Source organism: Psammomys obesus, unplaced genomic scaffold (assembly GCF_907164565.1).
Source record: "Psammomys obesus unplaced genomic scaffold, mPsaObe1.curated_primary_1811, whole genome shotgun sequence".
NCBI classification, from domain to species: domain Eukaryota; kingdom Metazoa; phylum Chordata; class Mammalia; order Rodentia; family Muridae; genus Psammomys; species Psammomys obesus.
The window spans coordinates 39,023,188-39,047,828 of record NW_026596040.1 but is presented as its reverse complement, the minus strand read 5'-3'; the positions used below and the strand labels follow the sequence as shown (position 1 = coordinate 39,047,828).

General features: G+C 41.9%; 1 protein-coding gene across 3 annotated transcripts in view; it reads left to right on the top strand.

Annotated features, from left to right (window-relative positions):
* Setbp1 (SET binding protein 1) overlaps positions 1 to 24,641 on the top strand; it is a 352,623-nt gene that overhangs the window by 238,506 nt on the left and 89,476 nt on the right. For all 3 annotated transcript variants that reach the window (XM_055622798.1, XM_055622799.1, XM_055622800.1), the window contains one exon: positions 1,331 to 4,784. In XM_055622798.1, coding sequence (XP_055478773.1) covers positions 1,331 to 4,784 — 3,454 coding nt within the window. The remainder of the gene's footprint in view (positions 1 to 1,330; positions 4,785 to 24,641) is intronic.

Below are 24,641 nucleotides of genomic sequence, written 5' to 3'. Positions count from 1 at the left end.
TTTCTTTCTTTCTTTCTTTCTTTCTTTCTTTCTTTCTTTCTTTCTTTTTTTCTTTGTATTCTTCTTATTTATTTTTTTGAGACAGAGTTTCTCTGTGTAGGCTGTCCTGGATTTGCTCACATGGATCCACCTGCCTCTATCTCCCTGAATGCCGGGATGAAAGGCATGTTGCCACCACACCCAGCCAACATTCACCATTCATTTTAGAGTGAATGTTATGAGAGGTTTTCAATTTACTAATATTTTCCCTCTATCTCAACTTGGAAACTATCCTGTAAGTGTACCATTATGCATGCAAATTCAGCTTTGAATGAACTTAAAGGACTGCATCCCAGTACAAAGACTGTAGCTTAAACTGTTTGGAACGGGGAGAATATTTCTTTCTGAAAGTGCTGGCAGTATCTCTGGTACGAGTTAGCCTTCCATCCCTTTGTGATCTTGTAGACCCTAATGATGCCTTGTGGTTCTTAGGTGGCAGACCTAGGGAAAGCAGTGTTAAAGAAATTCACTCATTCATGTAGGGGAAGCACAGATGCTGGGGTCAGGAAGGTGACTTTAAATGATCACGCTTTGTTCCTGGTACATAGTTCATAAAACACAAACTTCCTTTGGAAACTTTCCTCAAAGAGTAGTAACTGATTAACATGGCCTCATGGGTCCTGCCACTTGCAAGCCCTCCACCACAGTGGCACACCCAAAGACAATAATGGGGATGGTTCCTGCATATTTCCCTTCTTGTGTGTCTTCTGCATACGCTGGATTTGTGATGTTTTCTCCTGATGAACTCAGTGTGCTTGCATACAAAGATACTGAGCTCTGTGATGTGAAGTCCACACTGAACTAAACTGGAAATAGAAGAGGTCAATAGAGTATGTCTAAGGAGAAACTGAGACAAGTAAGAGGTAGCCTTAAGCAAAGGAGCACAAGTGGGGGAGTTCAGGCTCTTGCTGCCTTGAGCAGGATTCTCTTTTCCTTAAGCTTCCTCCTCATAAGATTCTAGTCATTGAGCTCAGAGGCCTTGGGGCTACTCCATCCTCTCTCCATTAGGTTCTCCTCAGGCTGCACTAAACCAAGTTCTTTAGAGCGGAAAGATAGCAATTAAAGCATCCTTGTTAATGTTCAAATCTGGTGTCATGTATCTTTAGTACCATAATTGAGAAAAACTTCTCTCTCTCCCCTCCCTCTGAAAGCATTCTGAAGTTAAGAAAAATATTAGCATAATCACTTGTTTCAATTTTTAAAAAAATTAAGCTATTAGACAATAAACTTGAAGAAGTTCCAACATGCTCATCTTTGTTTCTCTCTTCCTTTCCACTTTACCCACTCTCAGGCTTACGAGAGGCCCCAGAAACACTCAGCACTTCATTATGACCCAGGCCTCACACAGGGCTTCACCAGTGACACCTTAAAACCAAAGCACCAGCAAAAAAGCAGCAGCCAGAGCCACGTGGACTGGTCTTCCAACTCTGACAGTGGATCTGCCACTCAGAATTGTTTCATCAGTCCAGAGACTGGCAGAGAAACTGCAAACACCAGCAAGATCCCAGCTCTTGAACCCGTGGCTTCCTTTGCAAAGGCCCAGAATAAGAAAGGCAGTACAGGGACTACCTGGAGTCAGTTGTCCAGCAGCAGCAAAGATCTGCTCTTGGGAAGTGTGGTACCATCCCCCAGCAACCACAGCTCCCCCACAAACCCTAGCAACTCTGTTGAGTGTAATGGACTCCAGCCATTGGGAGATCAAGATGGAGGAGGTACAAAGGAGCTCCCAGAACCACCCAGTACTGGTAGCAAGAAGAAGTCCAGTAAAAAGGATGTGATAAGTCAAACCATACCAACCTCTGATCTGGATTGGGTCAAGAATGCCCAGAAAGCATTTGAAAACACAGAAGGAAAAAGGGAAGGCTACCCTGCTGACCATACTCAAGACGCATCACCAACCAGGCAGAGTGTTAGTTCCGTCAGTAATCCTGAAAATGATTCCAGTCATGTCCGGATTACCATCCCCATAAAAACACCTTCTCTGGATCCAGCCAACCATAAGAGGAAGAAGAGGCAGTCCATTAAAGCTGTGGTGGAAAAAATCATGCCGGAGAAATCACTGGCTTCGGGGATTGCTATGAGCAGTGAAGTTGTTAACAGGATACTTTCCAACTCAGAGGGAAATAAGAAAGACCCTCGAGTCCCAAAGTTGGGTAAGATGATAGAAAACGAGTCACCCTCAGTTGGCCTTGAAACAGGTGGGAATCCTGAGAAAATTGTCCCTGGAGGTGTGTCCAAGCAAAGGAAACCAACCATGATCATGACATCACCAACACGCACAGAGCACTCTCAGTCAGGAAAGATGCCTGAGATCCAACACCCCAAGTTTGCTGCAAAAAGGAGGTGTAGTAAGGCAAAACCTCCGGCTATGCTTCGAGAGGCAGTCTTAGCTACTGCTGACAAACTGATGGTGGAGCCACCATCTGCGTACCCCATTACCCCATCCAGCCCTCTATACACCAACACGGACAGTCTGACTGTGATCACACCAGTCAAAAAGAAGCGGGGACGACCAAAGAAGCAGCCTCTACTCACAGTGGAGACGATTCACGAAGGTACTTCCACTAGCCCAGTCAGTCCCATCAGCAGAGAGTTTCCTGGCACCAAGAAAAGAAAGAGGCGGCGCAATCTCGCCAAGTTGGCCCAGTTAGTGCCAGGAGAGGATAAACCTATGAGTGAGATGAAGTTTCACAAAAAGGTTGGAAAGCTTGGTGTGTTGGATAAGAAGACCATCAAAACGATCAACAAGATGAAGACACTCAAAAGGAAAAATATCTTAAATCAAATCTTGTCCTGTTCCAGCAGCATGGCCCTAAAGGCCAAAGCTCCTCCAGAGACCAGTCCTGGGGCAGCATCGATTGAAAGTAAATTGGGCAAGCAGATTAATGTCAGCAAGAGAGGAACCATCTACATCGGCAAGAAGAGGGGCAGGAAGCCAAGAACAGAGCTGCCACCCCCATCCGAGGAACCCAAAACAGCCATCAAGCACCCCAGGCCTGTTTCTAGCCAGCCGGATGTTCCAGCCGTGCCTTCCAACTTTCAGTCACTCGTGGCTTCTTCACCAGCAGCTATGCACCCCCTTTCAACACAGTTAGGCGGGTCCAATGGCAACCTGAGCCCCGCCAGCACTGAAACCAATTTTTCGGAATTGAAAACTATGCCAAACCTCCAGCCCATCAGTGCTCTTCCAACCAAAACCCAGAAGGGGATCCACAGTGGAACCTGGAAGCTGTCCCCACCCAGGCTGATGGCCAACTCCCCTTCACACCTTTGCGAGATTGGCTCGCTGAAGGAGATCACACTGTCCCCTGTGAGTGAGTCGCACAGTGAGGAGACCATCCCAAGTGACAGCGGCATCGGGACAGACAACAACAGCACCTCTGACCAAGCAGAGAAGAGTTCAGAATCCCGACGGAGGTACTCTTTTGATTTCTGTTCCCTGGACAACCCGGAGGCCATCCCATCTGACACCAGCACAAAGAACCGCCATGGCCACCGGCAGAAGCATCTCATTGTGGACACTTTTCTGGCCCACGAAAGCCTCAAGAAGCCAAAGCACAAGAGGAAAAGAAAAAGCCTGCAAAACCGTGATGATCTCCAGTTTCTGGCTGAGCTGGAAGAGCTCATCACCAAATTTCAAGTGTTCAGGATCTCCCACCGGGGCTATACTTTTTACCATGAGAATCCATATCCCAGCATCTTTAGGATTAACTTTGATCACTATTACCCGGTGCCATATATCCAGTATGACCCATTGCTCTATCTTCGTAGGACTTCAGACTTGAAGTCAAAGAAGAAGCGTGGTAGGCCTGCAAAAACCAATGACACCATGACAAAGGTGCCTTTTTTACAGGGGTTCAGCTACCCTATTCCCAGTGGAAGTTACTATGCACCCTATGGAATGCCTTACACATCAATGCCTATGATGAACCTTGGTTACTACGGTCAGTATCCAGCTCCTCTGTACCTATCGCACACACTTGGAGCAGCGTCCCCATTCATGAGGCCAACAGTGCCACCACCCCAGTTCCACACAAGTTCCCATGTCAAGATGTCTGGGGCAACTAAACACAAAGCCAAGCACGGAGTACACTTGCAGGGAACTGTAGGCATGGGCCTCAGTGACATACAGCCATCCCTGAACCCTCCCAAGGTGAGCGGGGCCGCTCTGTCTAGCAGTAGGCTCCACAAGAGGAAACACAAACACAAGCGGAAGCACAAGGAAGACCGGATCCTAGGGACCCACGACAATCTGAGTGGTCTCTTTGCAGGCAAAGCCACAGGCTTCTCCAGCCACCTCCTGAGTGAGCGGCTGAACAGCGCAGACAAGGAGCTCCCGTTGGTGAGCGAGAAGGCCAAGCATAAGGAGAGACAGAAGCATCCGCATGGTGATGCCAACCACAAGGTTTCTAAGAACAACTTTGAGGTGGACACCCTGTCTACACTGTCACTTTCGGATGCCCAGCACTGGACACAGGCTAAGGACAAAGGTGACTTGAGCAGTGAGCCTGTGGAGTCATGTGCTAAAAGGTACTCTGGCAGCAGTGGGGATAGCAGCAGCACGAGGTCAGAAAGTCTGGATGTGTTCAGTGAAATAAATCCTTCCAGTGACAAGTGGGACAGTGACGTGAGTGGGAGTAAGAGGAGGAGCTTTGAAGGCTTTGGGACATACAGGGAAAAGGACATTCAGGCCTTCAAGGTGAACCGCAAGGAGAGAAGTTCCTATGAGTCCTCCATGTCTCCAGGTAAGACCACATTTTCTTCTAGTGTTGGACTTGCCAGTTGTTTAAGTCCTAGACTTTTCAGTATGAATGCCAATCATACTTGGTCCATCTTTTACAAAAAGAAGGGAGCTGAGTGCAAACAGTCTCCCTTGCATGTTTGAATTTGCTGTGTATTTCATGTATTGTTTACATGATTTTGCCTGTCTTTCTGTTCCTCTAACCCAAATGCCTGAGGCACTGTTAGTAACTCTCTAAGTGATAGACATATGTACTACAATTATACTTTTTTATTAAAGAACCTTCCATTAATAGGTCTTAATTATGTGGTACAGTTTGCTAGTTGAAAGCTCTAAAACTCAGAATGTGAACAAAATCTTAAGAATGTCAAGGCTAAGAGGGAATGACCTTGCTGTAAGTCGAAGTTGCCGATCTTCAATTAGAAATTCACCACAAAGCCATTTGAAGCTAACGATCAGAGGACCCTGAAGCTTAAGCAGTCAGGAAGCCACAGCCCTAAACCATGGCCTCCACTCTTCATCATGAAGGTGGAAACATGACTGCATCCACCATCTTGCTTCCATGTGCTAAGGGAAGAGACTCAGAGATTGGCATTTTGTGTCTTCTTTACAAACAGAACTACAGCCCTGTGATTTTTAGCACTCTCGCTAAATTGGGATTTTTACTCATGGATGTCTAAATGAATATGTTCTTTGCTACCACAAAAATCTCACTCCCTGTCAGTGATTGGCAGAATTTCCTTGCTAACCTCCCTGTCCACACAAATCCTTCCCTGCCATGGAGCTTCACAATTTGACAAAGATAGCCGGTGCCCCTGTCCATACACCATATAAATGCTAAGACTCTGAAGAGTTCGTAACTCCTTGGAAATCAGGAGACGTTTCCTTCATGGGAAGCAAAGATGCTAAAAGAATGTCTTGTATTTCTCCTGTCCCCAAATGGTGTGAAACACTCCGTCAAACCCTGGTGTTGAAGGTCTCATTGCGCACAGTGAAGATGCGGATATAATATTTTATCTCTGTTTATGTTGCATGTTTCTCGATTGCCCTCTGTCTTCCTGGGCAGTCTACAATTAGTGACTGTGAAAAGTCTATCCAAAAAAGATGAATTATTTCTTTGCCAACGAGTTTTAGTTCGAAACTACTGAAGACTGCATCATGTTGCTGTTAGTTTCTGGGTTGACTTAGAGGTAGATTGTTTCCTTATGAAAGAGATAAAATTTGTCCTCGTGTCTCCTCAATTTGGTGATAATGGTGAGGCTAACAAATGGCCCATACATCCTGCCTTCCCAGAGCAGCTATGGTTTTGTCATTTCTCATTTAAAAGACTTCTTTGAAGGAACCTGGTTTCTTGAAGAGCCTAGATGAAGCCCACCTGGCATGGGTACTCTGTTAAACATGGCCATGAGAAATGATACTATGTAGATCGTTGATTGTAGCACTGATCTACAAAAGATGGACTAGCCACAGGCAGTTTGTTTGAGCATCATTTAGCTAAAACATGATAGTGGGGTATTGCTAAGAAGTTATAAGAATCTAAGGTACACAGACCTGAGAGGAAAATCCCAGGAGCAAAACTCAGTTGCTGTGGCACATTACATTCAGACTTTTCTGTGGCTGGACATTTATGCTGGGTGCTCAAAATTCCTCCCAGTGGTGGTTCGTTTCCAGACACTATGAGTGCTTCCGAGGGCATGCTCACTATAGTGCAGTCACATGGTAGATCTGACTTTATTCGGAATACTCTCTGCCTCTCACTTATATTCTCCTTTGAGATCCAGTCAGCCACGCAAGAGGGAAAGAAATAGCCGCTCTGTCCATGTTCTGGAAGCAAGGCATGCTGAGGCAGAAGAACTGCCTCAGTTCTGTTAGAGACTTCTGTTGGCCGACAGCATGCTATTGCACTTCCTTGAGGGTATTTTCTGTCCATCTGTCTCTCAAAGGAGAGGGCCAGAATTCTCATGTGTAGTGTGTTTCGTGCCTAAAGTTGTTTTTCATATATCCCTTTCTAATAAGCTTTGTGTAGACATAACCTATAGATACACATTGAATGTTGTTTATCGAAAATGCTTGAGACCAAAAGTATTTTAAATTTTAGATTTTTTTTATTTTCAGATATTTGCATTTATATAATGAGACATCTTGGGTATAAAACCAGGGTATAAACACAGAATTCATTCATATTTCATGTGTAGCATGCATTCACAGCCTGATGATAATTTTATATGATCTTTTAAATAATTTTTGGTAGGAAATAAAATTTATAGCATGGAATTTTGCTAATTATGTCATATTGGCATTTTAAACATTTTAGTTCTTTGGAGTATTTTAGATTTTGGATTTTCAGGTAAGATATATTCATCCTGTACTATTGTTTTTCAATGACAAGCCCAGACACAAGATTCAAAGAGAGCCACTTACCTTTCCATGTTCACACAGCTGTCTGATTTGAAGCTAAGAAAGCCTGGCTTTTGTCTCTTGCACTGAAGTGAAAAGTGCAGCTCACATTGTTTAAGGGCAAGCCCAGAAGAACAAGTCCTGTTTTCTGGCTGAGCGTCCCCATGTGTAACTACTGCTCTTCCTTCAGAAGGTCATCCCAGCTCCCAGTGATACACCCTTTGCTAAGGTCTTGTTGTCTACTGATCATGTGGCATTTGTAGAAGACAGCAATGAAGGGAAGAACGCAATCTTTTACTTATGTTCCCAACTCACGAAGAGGAGACCCTCAATGTCCCCTTCTAGACACAAGGAAAAAATAACTCTCAAGAACCTCTCTCCTTTCTGAAGTTCCATTATCTGAGGATTTTTGCCACTGCTTTGTGTCATTCTCTGTATTATTTGGCTAATCCCTACCCCCAACTCACCAATGGATCGTAATCGCTGATGGCTTCTATGTCTAAGTGAATTATACTTGTTGTCTCTGCTCATCCTGCTGAATACCCTTCCCTTTTGACACTTAATCTATCCATGCCTATGTCCCAAATGTCCACTGTAATTCTGCAGCCCAAAATACAAGGCAAAAAAATATCCTTGCCTATACTTAGAATGCAGTCTCGAAGTTTGTCAAAACTTGCTGGAGGACATCTTCCTTAATGTGAAAATTTCCAAAAACAAACAAACAAACAACAACAAAAATAACAACAACAACAACAAAACATGAAGTCCTGTAAAAGGATATGAAGCAGATAAGGTGCTAGGACAGTTACTAGAGCCATTAGGAGCTTCTAGAAACGCATCTAAGTGGAGATTTTGGTTGAGCTGGACAACACTAACATTTATGGTGGGAAATAAGCACCTGAATTTTCCAGTTTCTCTCCACGCACCCTTTGTTGCTCCATGGTAGATTCATTTTTTTATACCTCTGAAGATCCTATTTCCCATGATCTATTCTTCTCTAAAGTATATGTGTCCACTATATAGATATCATTCTATACCCCACTGAGGACCAGCTTTAGTAGCTTAGTGGAGAAAGGGCTTTGAGCAGTCCCTGAGATTAGAGCTGATGAAAGGCACCACATACATGTAAGTCATTACTATTATGGAGAAGGGAATGAGAGACCCCCTTTAGCAAAGGCAGCAGTTCCACACTCCCTTTCATCCTTCCTGCTTGGCAAATAGCTCATTCCCCATGCCCTGGCCCTACCAAGGATCACACTATCTCATCAGCTCCCTTACAGAACACTCAGCTTAGAAGTTTTGCATGCTCCTTCCCATTTTTCTTCTTTCATTCCTCATGTGTCTTCTGTCTCAGAAGGCAGTGACTCTTTGGGCCTATTTTCTGGATGCACACCATCTGCTAAATCACCACTCTCTAAAATGCTTGATTTGTGCCCCAAATGAATAAATAATGTAAAGGGATAGTCACAGATTTGAACTTATGAGCATTATTTGAGGCTCTTTGTCACCAGGCATCACTATCCCCCAAACATGCACAGGCTTTCAAAAGAGCAAACCTGTCCAGGGTTGACAACACATAGTGAGAATGATGCCACGAACCTTCTTAGCCGAATTCCCATAGGTGGTGGGAGAAGTCTCCTGGGTGAGTGACAATCTTTCTCTTCATATTTCTTGGAAGCAATCTTTGCATATTTTGACCTAAAACTCTGCCATGTATGAGATATCACAAATGAACCTGCTGTCTTGGCTCTTCTCAGATAATGGAAAAGCAGTAACAGGAGTGTATTTACATATGGTACCTCTTCATTCAGTGCCATTATTAAACAAGGAAGCCAGTCCTCATGCCCAAATGTCAAACACCTGCCTCATGATGAATATAGGTTGAGAATTAATCCTGAGTTCACCTCTCAAATATCAGAATCCTGCTGCAGAGGTAAACAGATTCCCTGGAGTCTGGTCTGCTCCACTTTTCCTGGTGGCTTCTGTCTTGCCCTTTGCCAGCTCCTCTTATCAGCACGGCAGGGCATTTGGGGAGGCAGAATCTGCTGTCACTCATCAACAAGACAGGGATAGCCATGCCAAAAGCAACATAAACCCCCCCTCCAAGCAGTTATCCAGAAGAAGGAGCAAGCCATGTGGGTGATATGTCATGAAAGCTTTAGGAGCAAATCATGCGAGGACTGTGGAAGAGGAATAGAAGGAAGAAGGTGACTGATGGGAGGAAAACGTTGAGGCCATAAGAAAAGACAGTAATAAATGGAGAATGGGTGAAAAATAATTTGTGTTACCTTAATCCAAGCTAAAAAGCATGTCCTCCTGCAGGAAGAGATGAATGATTAATTAGATAATTGTTGCCTTGTAGCCCAGCTGGGATCACCAATACCTGTCCAAGCCTCATCTGCTACACTACTAACTCACCAAGGCACCTTTTTTATTTGCTCTCTCAGCTTCTTGTGTGGATCTATAGTAATAATAAAGGTTCTGATTAAACGTGAGTCTAGGATTCTAAAAGCACCGACTCTATGACAATGGAATTTGAATAGGAACACAAACACAACAGGCAATTTGGAAGAAAAAAAATGCTCAAATTTTAGTCAAAACATCATTTCTTCAATGCAGTTTTATAACCAGTCCCTACAGTTCATGAAGTAATCCTTGAGTATCACCTCCTCAGGCTTTGAGCACCATTTTGGAAATGTAAAGCCCTTCCTACCTGCCTCCCAGTGACAAATGAGCTTGTTCCTAATGCAGGCTCAAGCCATAGTCAGACTCTTAGAAACAAACAGATTAGAGCACTAATGTGACCAATTATTTATGGACAGGAAGAACAATGTTTAGAATCTGAAATTAAAAATCTTAACCATGTAGATTCAACACTTAGCATTGCTGTTGAGTGTATAGACTTAAAAGGTCAAGTGTCCACATCCAAGAACATGTATCTAATTCCTTGAAGAATTCAGAGTAGTGTGTGTGAGGGGTTTAACATTAGGCAGAGAAAAGGGGGAAAAGGAGAGACTGGGGAGAATCAAAGAAAAAAATGGGAAATTGGGTTGTAGGAGAGGTTTTAATCTCTGTATTCTTTGTCTGTAGCAGCTGCACAAGGAAAACATATCATTGACAATCATTTGGTCTCCAGGTAATCTCAGTGTTTGAAAGTAGAAACAACCCTGATGGAAGTCATTTTGTTTCCTTTTCTTGTCTTAACCATTGCACATCCTTATTTTACTTATCCTCTATGGTCTCTCCTAATTGGAAGCCAAGAATTAATTAAATTAAATATTGTAATATAACTTACTGGTAACAATTAAAAAAAAACTTAGATGCATAACATCTCTTTTGCAGCACAGAAATCAGTCAGTGGTGCCTTTAGAGCATGGTGTCCCTGAGCCATTTATCTTCTCACAGTTGGCAACACACACTCCCATCCTGTTAGAAGTTTTATGCATACAGCTGTGGGATTATGGAATTATGCAGATCCACATGTGGGAATAGAGAAATTATAATAGCCAAAGACATGGCAGTAAAGCCACATGGAGCCCATGTTAACTAGACAAATCTGTGCAGTGTGCCTTCCAAAAACAGGTCTGTCCCTGGGGAAGGAAAAGAGAAGCATCTGCAAGAAGACTCCATGAAAGGCTCTTTTTATTGTGAACTTGAACAAGTAATTGAGTAAGTTCTAGGACTGTGGTCTAGCCTTGAGACACTGAGCTCTTAATACAGACTGATGAGAGAAAATGACAAAGAAAAAAAAAATCATACTTATTTACTGTCAAGAATGCACTATAAGCCTTGCTATAGTTCCAGGAAGAATTTTAAAAAATTAGTAAATCACAATTTTTACTATCAAGGAGTTTGTAAATCTGGAAGTTCCTCTAGAAGAGGAAGAGAAAGCAACTACAACTCACTGTGTTGTAAAGCAGACTCAAAGGGCTACAGGAAATGCATAACAAAACGAAGTAACAAAGGAGGCCTGGCCACATAAGGTGAGCCAGCTCTATGCTCTCACTAGAGGAGAGGTACAATGAGATCATATTTCCTTGTAGTAGTTCCCATTTGTGATGAGGTTTGTTGTGTGGTTGTGTTCCTGGGGATATGTGAGCTAACACGTCAATTTATTCTAGCTAAGAGACAAGGCCAAAGTATGAACATCACTAAAATCCACTTTGGTGATCCAATCAATGAGATTTCTTGGTGTTATGTTAAAGACTATGGGTGAGAGATTATTTGCAGTAGAAAGGACTCAAAGATGCACCCCAGAATGGGTAGTGGCTCATGAAATCTAGAAATCTGGAATGCATTCTCAACAAGCTGGAAAGTCTCTTTTCTAGGCAGCTCAGTTGGTCTGAGCCTCTTCCGGGGAGCTAAAGTCATCTCTGTCTCTTCTCATGATTTAAGAGTATCTCGTCTCCTGGCTTAAGAGTATCTCTTAGCAGTCCTAATTGTTTGTACAAGCTTGGGGAAGGAAAGGCCTAAAGAATCTGATCAGTTTCAGGGACTTTCTGAAGCTTCTGAATGTTTCCCAAGTTTTGATGTTTCCCTGCAGGGTGGAATGTCTCATCTTTTAGAACACTGGTTCTAAGACTTCCTAATACTGTGGTCCTTTTATACAGTTCCTCATGTTGTGGTGACTCTGACCATAAAATTATTTTTGTTGCTACTTCATAACTGTTCTGTTATGAATTGTAATGTAAATATCTGCGTTTTTCAATGGCCTTAGGTGAAGGGTCATTCAACCCCCAAAGGTGTCGAGAGATACCACTGTAAGATGGAACAACTAAGGTGGAAATTATTATACAATAGTCTTAAAGGAAAAAAGAAGCATTTGGGGAAGGGAGATGGTGGGAGTATCATGGGAGGTGGGCAGGAAGTGTGATAATGAAAGAGAGCTAAATGTTCAAAGATTTGGCAAAAGAGTATTTGGAAATGATGTTTAGTTGTTTCATTGCACATTAGATTGTAGTTCTAGAATCATGCGAAATAACGCAACAAGGATTGTGTGGTCATATGTCAAAGACTCTCTATATTTAGAGGGCCATATTTAATTAAGTGGTGAGTAAAGAACGACTTTTAATCTTGTAAAAGTTATTAAAATCTGTCTTTCTTTACCCCTTTCCCTGACCTGTTGTGGATAAAATTGCCCAATCCTTGCACTGTCTCAACTGTTTTGTCAGTCTCCCCTTACCTGTTGGAATGGTACCACCATACTACCCTCAATCACAGATTATGAATATCAGAGACATTACCATCCAAACTGGTGCTCAAACAAAAACATTATAAAAGAGCATTGTTGATTCATTTTTCTCTTTTCTTTTTTAAATAATTATTTATTTTATTATTTTATGTGTATGAGTGTATTACCTGAATAGTTGGTGTCTGTGGAGGCCAGCAGAAGGCATTGGGTTCCCTGAGACTGGAGTCACAGATGGTTGTGAGCTATCATGTTGGTGCTGAAAATAGAACCCAGTTCTTCTGCAAAAGCAACGAAGACCCATAACCTCTGGGTCAACTCTCCAGGCCCTCATTATATCTTTCTAGCTAAAGTCAAGGATCATTCTAATATTTTGTACCCAGGTAATTAGGAGACTCATGGCACATGAACCGAATTATATAAAGTAAAGATTCTGCTTAGGCAAGGAACTAACCGTTTAAAATCAGGTATTGTCAGTACATTGCAGAGCTAGATATTAACCAGAGATTCATGGGGAATGAAGAAGCAGATGGAAGAGAGGAGGACACTGTGGCCTACCTTAAATAGAAAGATGGGATAAGAGAAAATCAGAGAAGATGAAAGAATACAGAAATGCTAGAGAGAAGCTAAGGGTTCAAAAGAAGACAGTATCTAAGAAATGAAAGGGACAGCTGCAAGCTAAGAGCCCACAAAGGAGGTGGCAAGAGGAGGGTTTGTGTGAACATATGGATGGCCTGAAAAACAAGAGAGAAGGTTAAAATTACTTATTAGGTGCTTATGTGTCTATGGCTTGGTAGGCTCTGTACCAAATCCAGGTGGCAAAGTTCATGAGTAAGTGAGTAGACACCGCTGTTTTCCTGGGCCAAAGGAGCTTTGGGAGCCTGACACAGCATTGGAGCCCTCTTTACTGACATTCCGCTCCCCATGTAGGCTACAGAACAGGAATGTTCTAGAACAGAAAAAGAAAGACGCATAACACTGGCAGTTTTTGAGCATGATAATGACTATTTGAAAACTTCTAAAGCATTTTATTTGTGCTGCCATGGAAATCATCTGTGACTCTATAGTACACGGAGGAACACCCCATGTTTCCATGGGTTCTGATCCATGTGTCTGTCACTGAGCATTTTATATACTCAAAACCTTGTCCTGATCCTCCAGCGTGCTTTACTACTGTGTAAAGTATATTCACATTTTTAAAATATTTTCAAATGTTTTTATTTGTTTGTTATTTTAGTATTTGGTAGCATATACCTGATATGCCCAATACTTGGGAGATGGGGACAGGAAGATCAGGAGTTTGTAGTCATTGTTGGCCACATAGTGAGTTTGAGGCTAGCCTGAGCTACATGTGTTTGTTTCAAAAAATATTGAAAACAAAAAATAATTATAAACTCTTCTTGTGTTCAACACAATTAGGGAAAACAGAAGAAAATAAAAGGCAAGAGTGAGACGTGCCCATGTATACATATACATATATATATATATATGTATCCATGTATATATACATACATGCACACATCCATCCATACATGCATGCATATACCCTCATATATATACATATGTGTATGTGTGTATATGTATGTACATATGTGTATAACTACATAGACCAAGTGAAATCCACACTGTCACAGTGGCCAACAACGAAAGTTATGAATCCAAAATAGCAATATGTGCAGTGAAAGGCAAGAGCCTGGATCTAGGATAGCAGTGCACAGTGGAAGAATCTCGCAGCAGCAGCTAGATGCACAGCACAGTTAAGAATATAGGCTAGGCTGCAGAAAGGTTCCCAGCTATGTTGAAATTAGCAGCTAAGGAAGGATTTGTAAGTGGCATGGTTTCCTACATAGAATAAGCGACTGTATCGTAGGTGAAGGAAGGGTACAGTTGAAGAGCAATGAACCAGTGCTAAGGTCTAGAGGAAATGATGAAGTGCCAAGGAACACGTCTATCCTTAGGACCTTGTATGCCACTAAGACACAGAGGTAGACACAAACACACATGTTGGTTAGAATAACAGGAGTTCACATGTCTAATGACTCGAAAAAGATGCATTCCTTAATACAACTTACATGATGTAAAAGCATGTTCATATTGGTGTTTGTACTACTGCATAAAAATTCAGAATAAGTTATATGAAGAAGAAGAGGATGTGGGGTTAATAGTGGGGAAAGGTACAATAAGAGGCTCTACGTGGTTCCCCACTCTTTCATGGAAAGCAGGGGTATGAAAGGTGAACCATGAATCAGTCATACCTGGGACTATCCAAGTTAATGGAAAAATCTAGAGACAGTGAAAGTCAGATGTCTGAGTAGGCCATTATACTTAACACATCTCATTCGTTTGATCTTCAGAATTCATTCAGAGGCATGCAGAATGTTGTTGCTTTCCCACTTGACATGGGAAAGAATCAGAACCCAATATCTCCTGGCTGGGTTTGCATAGCAAAGCACCCCGGGTTTGCTGAAATTCCCCAGCATCATTTACTGTCTCCCTATTACATTTCTTAAGCCTTTGACAAGGTCAATAATGTGAGTCAGCTTCTGAGTTGTCCCAGAAGAAATCTTGCCAATAGGACAAACTGTGGAAGCTGGAGTAAGTTACTAGCCAAAAGTCACTTAGTCTATGCTAAAAAGTATTTCCGAGGTGAAGAAATAAGAAAGAAATGGCCAACCCCAGTACATAGGAGGACCATTGCTGGAGGCGGGGAGAATAGAGACTGGGGGTGGGACGTGGATGACCTGAAAATCTTAAGTGGACACAGAGCAGAATGAGAGGGTTCTTAGTCCCTAAATTACACGACAGGGAAACTAGTATTTAAATCCGTGTTGTTCTAGGGAAAAGTTTTATGCAAGTGGAGAGACGTATGCTGGTGTGCCTGCAAAGAAGTGTTCCTCCCCAAGGCTGAAGGCTGAAATTAAAAAAACAAGGGAGCAAGCCATGAGGCAGCTGTGGGGATGGGGCTAAACATCAAAGCTAGGAAAACTGTTAGAGAAGAAAAATATCTGCCCCCTTTTAAGTGTCCACCACAGATTAGAATGGATTTGAATTGTTTTACCATATTTCATATTATGTAGGGCAAAAACATTCCTCTTAGGGGATATAGTGTTTTAATTTTAATTTATTTTTACTCCACATTTACTTTAATTATATACAAAAACATCAATTGTCCACTATGTGTAAGGGCATAGTCTTTGATAATTTGGGAGCAATAATTACATAAAGGACACCTTTTCATTCTTCGAGAGGTGTGTCATAATCCTACAGGTCGGTGTTAGCCTGTCTGATCCATCTTAGCCTGTCACCTAACCTTAGGCCCTGTTAGTACTAAGTGCTGTTTTTCTCCTCCAGGGTCCAACAGTAACAACAAAAGTGAATGCTCTGCCCAGAAGCATCTGGATTGAGGGCATCTACTGTATGCCTACAAAAATATGGACCCTAGGAAGACTGTGGGTTGAAAAGGAAACACAGCAACTCACTAAGGAACCCACAGTGTTAGGGCTATCTCCAGACTGGTAAATTGGAAACATTCTTACTGTCTATCTTATGAGTAAAGAAAAATTGGAAGAGCCTGTAGATAGAAGAGTAGCATCCCTATCATGCCACTTCCCCAAACAGGCACTGTGACAGTATATGCAAATTGGTTCCTAAGCCAAGGTTAGCACTCACTGTGCTTCCTTGTCTTTTTCTCTCAGACCCCAAGGGAAGTTAGAATAAACCAATCACTTTCCCTCCATCCATTCCTCTTCCTCCTCTCTTTCTATCACTACTTTGGTTGTCTGATCTTTCAAGTTTTCTCCTAAATGCCTTTCCATATTGGACGGTGTTAACAATTCCTTCTGCATGTTGTCATTACCCTCACAGGGAATACGTTTTAAAAATAAATGCAGCAGCAATTGGACATGAAACCATCAGATTTCCAAACTGGGCTGCATAGCTAAAGTCATCATAAGACTTTCAGTGCCAAGACAGGAACCCAGAAGGGGATAAATTACTCAGGACTAGAGACAGTTGCCAAAATACTTTCCTAAGAGTCACTAAGTATGAGTCCTTTTTTTCATAACAGAATGAAATGTTGAATAATTTTCAACATTCAACATTCAACAGAAACAATGTTGAATAATAAGCCAGTTTCAGTTACAAATGCCACCCCTATTTCACTTAAATATACGTGTGCAGAAGCACATACACTGAATGAGAGACAGAGAGAGAGAGAGAACACCTAGAATGTCGATCAAAACTATTCCCATTGGTCAGTGTTGTTGTCGCTTGTACCAAGCTCACTTCAAGGCAAGGCACTTGCTGTTCATTTTATGCTACTACACAAAGGGTCAGTTAGGACTTGTTTTCCCTCCTAAGACACCTGTGCCTATTTCTAATGTGAAGTTAGAAACACTTAGCTCCCATTTCAGGAGGAGGCCTGGTATCTATCTACCTTCCTCCTCACGCAGTTAGTTTACGTCTCTGTGGGCTGCATCTTGTGTCAGTGTATGAGACATAAGGCAAGGAAAATGTCTTTCTACAAGTTCTTTAGTGTCGTGGACAGTGCCAGTGTCAGGGTTGGCCAAGCTGCAGGTCAGCTTTCCCTCAGTTGTTTTTCTAAGTCCCCTTCATATTACTTATGAGAGAGGAGAAGCTTTCCAAGTATTTCCAAGTAAAGAGGAGAGTGCAGTTTCTGAGAGTCTGTTATGACAAGTATGAGGACTCTGAGCGTTGGATTCTCCAGTGTGAGCTCTCTTCAGGATGGTTTGTCAGCTCTACCCATACTACAGAAGCGACCAAGAACCCTGAACCACACCACTCATGAGGGCCCACCTTCCCTGAGGCCACAGTTGTGACTTGTAGATGCTGAACAATGTGTTTGTAATTCCTTTACACATTTTGTTCTTTGGAATAACACAGAGCCAAGCCCTCTTGTATCAGTTTCTGGCTTACAACTCGAACTAAAATATATAAATTATTTAAGTATAAAAAGAAAACTATAGTAGTTTTTCAGAGAACATCTCTGAAGTCAGCTGTAGTTAAATGAATAATTGATGCCAGGTGTGGAAATAGCAAGTCCTGTTGCGTCAAGTCCAATTTCTGGGTCTTAAAAAAACCCTTTGTGGTCTTCCTACACAGGCCTTGCTTTGTCTCCTAATCATTTTCTACTCATCTCCTTGCTGCAAGACCTGTTAAAACTCCTCTGTGTCCTATTACCCTTCATCAGAGTCTCCAGTCACTACACTGGCCTCTTTCATGTATCATGGCCTCCTTTTTACCTGCTTTCCAAATTATACCTACTAGCCTCCTTAGCTGTGCCAGCACCTTCTGCTTCTTGGATATGACTAACATTTTCATTTTTGCTTTGCTGCTTATTTGCATTTGGCCTTGTGGTGTTTGTGCTTTTGCTCCTAAGAGGAGTATCAGCTCATCCACATCACATCTGAGTCCCAGTAGGCCAAGATCTTGCAATAATCCTGTGGCTCATATGATCTGGGAGTTGACGCTGAGAACAGATATCACTGGTCAGCCGACTGAGTTCATCTTTTCAAACTGCCTTGTGTTCCTGGCATCCACCTTGAGAAGCAATCTTTTAGAACACAAAGTTTTCAACCTTTGAGGCAAACCAATATAGTGAGACAAGCCAGAGAATTCAAAATGTGGATCTGTACAGGAATCCCCATCAACCACCCTTACCAGTATCATGGCCTTTGGCCAGGTAGACTCTGGTGTATCTTTTCCTTGTCCTGAAAGTGAGGCTATGAATATCTACACTGAGAGCCAAATAAAGGCGAAATACGTATAGTCCTCCAACCACCACCGCACATACATGGATGACCGCCCAGATGTTAATAATGCCCGTTCCCTTTCACTTCCACTTTGAAGAATACATTCAAGCGGAGGAAATACAACACAACAGATTGCTCTCCAATGGCATCCTCTTGAAGCAGCAAGACTCCCTTCCCAATTATGCTCCCACTTGGGTGAGGCTGAATCAGCTCTGAGCACACATACGCACCTAGAGAGGCTGGACCACAACTGTATCCAATGATGAAGATAAAGTAGCAAAATGGTGTAATTATGGTGATTAGCAATGAAAATACACATTCCACCCAAAGAAATCTGAGTTCACTGTGTTTGCATTACACACAAGACACACAGATTGTCTTGAGATTGGGTGAGATTTCAGTCTCTTGACATTTGGACTGTCATAGTGAAAGTACTGAACACTATTCACTGGTGCCTGTTTCATGGGCCATTTTATTTGCTAACCCCTGCCATAAATGTGCAGCCATAAGTAAAGAAATGAGACTTTGTGTTCATTTTCCAGTTCCACTCCAACAAACTCCAGAAACTTAGCCATATGAAGCTATTTCAGTTTCTATAGAGCAGAAGTCTAGTGGGCTTTGCTAAGTCCTTTGCTAAACCCCTCCAGGAGCTGAGGTCAAGGTATGGCTGAGATTTTGTTCCTTACTACAGGTTCTGGGAAAAGAGTGACTTTTCATGTGTGCAAGAAGATTACTGGGTGTTATCGGCAAGAGGAGACCAGTTAAGTAGAAGAATATGGTGGCAGCTGTGTCAAATGATACAGTGACAGCACGGTGACAGCTGTGTCTATGGCTATTCCAACGGTCATGTGGCATATTGATTGTTTAGGTGCTTCCAGAACACCGGACAGTTTTGTTATGCATCTGCAAAGCTTACGGGCCTGCTGGTGATCCAGTCATAGTGTAAGTGTTAGGAGGACAAGCACAGAATGTGTATAAAATCAAAATGCTTCTCACTCTTGGCTTCTTTTCACAGCACAGAATTGTTGGTCTGTTCTATGTGAAAAGAAAAATAACTCCTTTGCTTCCATTTCTTGCTGACATTTCTTTTCGGTGGGAGTGAGGGCGGGGGGTTCACTCAACGCACACTGTAACTCATGGTACTGCTCTGTGGCATTTTCACAAAATACCAACCACCAGAATTCTCATAATCACAAAAACATGTGCTTTCTCCTCACATCCACTAAAATTCTTTCTCTCATTAAAAAATAGAAAGTTCAGAAATTAAATTAGAAAGCTGAACTCGGTATCTCTAAATTCTTTTGGTTTCAGGGGGATGGGGTACAGTTTTCCAAATTTCCTCCCAGTTAAACACTTTTGAATGGGAAAAATTGTGCAAAATGTCTGAAGAGTTGAGACGCTGACATGAGGGGGGAATTTATATTTCCTTGCTATTAAAAGAGAAGAAGAAAAACCCTCAGTTACGTTTAATCTTTAGGAAGGCAGTACCCTGTCCAAGCCGCAGACTGTTGGCAGAATCGTAACTCTACACAAATGGTCTTTTAAACTGTTTCTCCCTCCCAAACCTTTCCCATGAAGTTATAAATCTCAGGATTTAGAATCGCTTTTATTCAAATAGAGTATGGACTGTAGGTTGGCCCTTTGGCATTGATGATGCTGGCAGCTTGTTAGAGAGATGGTCCCAAAAAAAGCAGGCATGCCTAACTAACTGACTGGGGCCTGGGTCTGATATTCTGTGTGAAACCCCATCTATCTCGTCTCTACCAAGTACCTACTTTGTGAAGCTGTGCTTCATAACTCTGTCCCCATGAGAAGTTTTCTCCAACCCTTTACAACACTATGGTTATTTCGAAAAATGAATTTCTCGGAAGATCAACCTCCACCACAGCTTGGCCTCCCTCTTTTGTTTATGGTGGCCTTTAGCTTCTGCCTGAACAGCTTTCTCTTCAGGAGTTACTGCAGCAGTCAAATCTCTGTGGCCTCAGGTGTAGCTGCACCTGGAAATCACTCCCGCTTCCATCAAATAAGCAAATTGATGTCCTGAATCTGATTTTGCCCTTCCTTGAGTCAGGAAATCCTACTTCTGGCTATCTGTTTTGTTTTTTTTTTTTCATGCTTTTAGAATTATACACACATAGATGTTAACATATGTCCGTGTGTGTGTATGTGTGTGTGTGTGTGTGTGTAACTCCAGAAGATTATCTCTGGGACTCAATCCAAAATGTGATGACTACCTTCTGATTTATGCTATTGTACTATCCCTGAAAAAAGTAATAAAGAAGCGCTGGCCAAAAAATCAAGTCAGGAGAGCTTGGGAAGATGAACGTGACAATCTAATTTCATCCCATTTTCTTGTGATAAAAGATGGATGCTACAATATCAGCCACCTCCTCTGGTCTGCTTGCTTACAAGGTTGTAGCATAATATCTGACTCCCGAGATACATTCAAGAAAATGACAGCACTCACAACTATTATTAAGCATGTACTAAGAAAATACACAAAGATCCATGTGACCTAAGCTGTTGACTTCCAGGGCCTAAGTGGGGGGGGGGAGGCAGAAAAGGACATTGAGATGACTTTGATTATGAATATAAACTTATTAAACCATCTTATCACAAAAAGCTCCCTTTACCTATTTTTACTCATTAGCTATGCATTGGCTCTGACCCACAGACATTTTTAAATGGCATTGCTTTAGCAGAATAGCTCAGGCTGAAGAACAAATACTACTAATGTCAAAGAAATAAGGAACACCTAGGAGACAGTGATGATGCCAGGTAAGAGAGTCTGAGTTTAAAGCAAAGTTACTGAGTAAGAGAATGGTATAAGCTTAGTGTAGGGAAGGAAGACTCCAGAAGTGCCTAGCAACTGGAAGGAAGAGGAGGGAAGGAGCCCAGGATTGCTCACTTATTCTTGTATAATAGTTGTTCTCATACATAAAGCATTTTGATGGTTTACATTAATGACCAGTGAGGGTTTCTGTTTCAAATATGGGAGACCTCTACAAGTAGCTGATGTGCCCCCAATGGACACATCATAGGGAGGAACATAAAATAAACATACACACAAAATCCTGGGAAAAGAAGAGCCAAACAATCCAGATAGACATACAGACAGACACACAAAGAGAAACAATAGGATGATATCTGATTTGTAGAGATATGTCTAATCTCTACTACACTGTTAAGAACAAGAAGAGTAAATGAGTCAAGAGCACACCAGCCACTTTACAAACTTCACTTACCATGCACATGCAAAATATACTCTACGAAGAAGAAGAAAACGGTAAAGATGCCTGAGTCAGAATATTCTACTTTCTTACTAAACAACTCTCCTCAAAACTAAATTACTCTGGTTTTTGACCTGCATGAGCCTGGAGACCTCACAAAGTCACCTTTTCAAATCTGATTTGAGCATTATCTGCTTATTTACTCCTCTGTGTGGCTGTTATCAATACCACAAGGGGTTAAAAATATAATTGGAAATCTTGAGAAACAAGGAGAGAAACTTCCATTCCAATGTTTTATTTCTTTGACCTTAAGAATCAATCTACATTTTTTTTAAAAAAAGCATCAATAAGACCCAGGGAATGTGGCTCCATGAATATGAGGACATTTGTTAACCTCATACCATTCACCATTTTGGTCTTTGGACTTAAGTCAAAACTTTGTCAATCAATTGTCTTACAGCAAGGTAAATTTATTTATGACAACATTTTCATATTTTTTTTGTGTTGTTAGCCCAATAATTTAAAACTGTTGAAATGATTCATTGAGTTTCTGAAGTTTGAGTATAAAAACCCTGAAACTAATTTATGTTCAGCATTCTAAGTTGAATGGACTGTGTTCTTTGAAGCAATTGGGATATCAAATGTGTTTATTAAATACTATGATAACCATAACATAGTATTTAACTGAAATGAACAGTATGATTTATTCTACAGAGGACATTACTTTTCCTATGTTACTGACCTACAAAACTTTTGTTTTCTAAAATCCATCCATTAGCATGCCAAGAATTGCTAACATACAACAGCAGATGGCTTGGTAATAGTAAACATAGTTTATTCATGAAAATAAGAATGGCTAGTTGACGCTCAAAGGGTTAAGTGCCCTGTGAAGATCAAACAGCAATAGGCAACCTTAGACTAGAAAGCTGGTCCTTAAACCTGGGACTCTTTACCTTGTGGGCTTAACTTCCAAAGCACACTGCCCATTTGCCTGTGCAGGTATAGTCATTAGAAGTGGGCTAGGCTCTAGAGAAGGAATGCTTGTATGTGCATGTAGTCACAACTACACAGATGCCAGAATTCTCTGAGGAATAGAGACTCTCTTCCCACAGCATCCACAAAAAATACTGGAATACGAAGCAGGTGCAGAGGACCGGTGGAGGAACCACTGTGATTTTGGAGGGCCCTTGTTTGCAGGCAGTATTAACTCAGGCCTGCTGCAAAAGCCAAAGCTTGGCTCACATTTGAGGACTAAAGCTCTGACATTCAAAAAGTTCCAAAGCAAATGAACCTGAGTGAGTGAATGATTAAACCACACACACACACACACACACACACACACACACACAAAAGCCAGTTCTGAAAAAAGATCATTGTGTTCCAGTGTCAACTCAAGAACAGGGGCTGTGGGAACTATATGGGCCTTGGTCTGCTCAGGGCATCACTTTTGGGCACAGATCTATCCAGGAGCCTGAGAGTGAGCCATCCAAGTTTCAAAGCCCTATGATGGTGATCCAAGAAGAGGTCCAGAACTGAGTTTTATCAGCACAAGTAGAGAAGTAATTGGTTATATGGATGGCTAGCAGATGTTAGAAATACAACCTGGTAAGAGCTGAGCCCAGCTCAGTCATTCCCTAGAGAGATGAGCTGCACTGGGCAAGTCACTTGCTTCTCAGTACATCAACTCCGTCATCAGTAATGTGTGAATAATGACTCCATTGTAAGTATAGTCCTAGATGTGCTATGAAGTAGAGAATAGAACAATGTGGCATATAGATATGAGTGCTTATCAAGTACTTATGTATTCACTGCTCGGTTGTTAATCTAACATACGTGGTCCCTGGGAATGAAACAACAAATAGAGGTAAAATTAGAATCAGACATGACATTGCAACAATTCAGCAACAACTCTGTCGCCTACAAGCTCTGTAACTCTCATGCAACTTAATGTATGTTGACCTGTTTCCATGACTATTAAAATGGGGGAAACAGAGTCTATGTGAGACTCTTTGGGGATGAAAAGAGCCACTATGTGGAGAAAACACTGCATTTTCAGGGTTTTGAGGCTTACAGTGGTAAGGGTTTCAAAGCAAGCAGTAGTGAGTGGTCTCCCCAGAAAGGCTCTCACTGTCTCTGAGGCCTCTCTAGTCTCAAGCCCTGAAACAATGACTTTACCTTTAATAGAGAGCTAACCCTGGGGCACGGAAAAGCTTCCTGTGTTTTCTAGATGATAGAGTTCTATAATAGTCCCCTCAAGGACATGGGAAGAGAAGATTCATAGTTATGTGCTCTTTGTGATTCCAGGTAGAATCCATAAGTGTTCGGGGGCATGTTCTAGTGTATTTTAAGTAAATATAGAGAAAGAAATTAAGCAAGTATATGTGGACAATCCATCAATCCCCAGAAAAAGAAATAAATGTGACAGCAAAAATAAAAGAGTAAAGAAGAGACGGTCAGCAGATAAGATGAGCCTGACCGTGGTTGTAAACCCTGGCCAATATACAATCCAGACAGATCATGAGCCAGAAAAACTGGCTACAGTTGGCAAATGTCCCAAAACATCCTGGGAGTGAGGGCCGGGAGTGGGGAAATGTTTCTTGATGGATGGATTGGATTGTGAATAAAATGCTGCCTTCTAGGCACTAGCCTTTGAATTACCCTGATATGTTGATTGGATTTCGAACCTCCGTGTTTCCTAAACATTGACTTTTTAACCTTAATTGTCGTCTGATTTATTAGTAGATCTCCTTGCTTTTTATGTTTCTCTGGTAGATGTTAAAGCCTTATTTCCCAAAGTAATCTTATAAGCTGAGATGGAACCCAGGGCCATGCAGTTGACAGAGGCTAACCTGCCTGAAAACACAAGCACACCTGGCTCAGATAAACGTGAGTCGTAGAAGCCCCACATGATGCTCTCTGGCCCCTTTTTACTGCCATCCCTCTACCCAGCCGTGACTGAGCATTGCTTTTAATGGAATGAAAAGAGTAGCAGTGAACTGGCAAATTCTCCCTCAGCTTCTGGAAGCACGTTGTTTACCAAAATGTTCACAATACACCTTTGCCCTCAAGGGTCATCTGCTCTTCATGATCCTCATTCTGAGATTAGCTATATCGCTTCATAAAGCCTTCTGTGTTCCTGAAGAAGAGCCATTCTTCTACTCTGGTCAAGACTGCACTCAGCTCACAACCCTGCATTAATTTGGTAAAAGCAAGAAGGAAACTGCTCCATTATTTCTCTGTAGAGGAAACCAACAGTCACTCACTCTTGATGATAC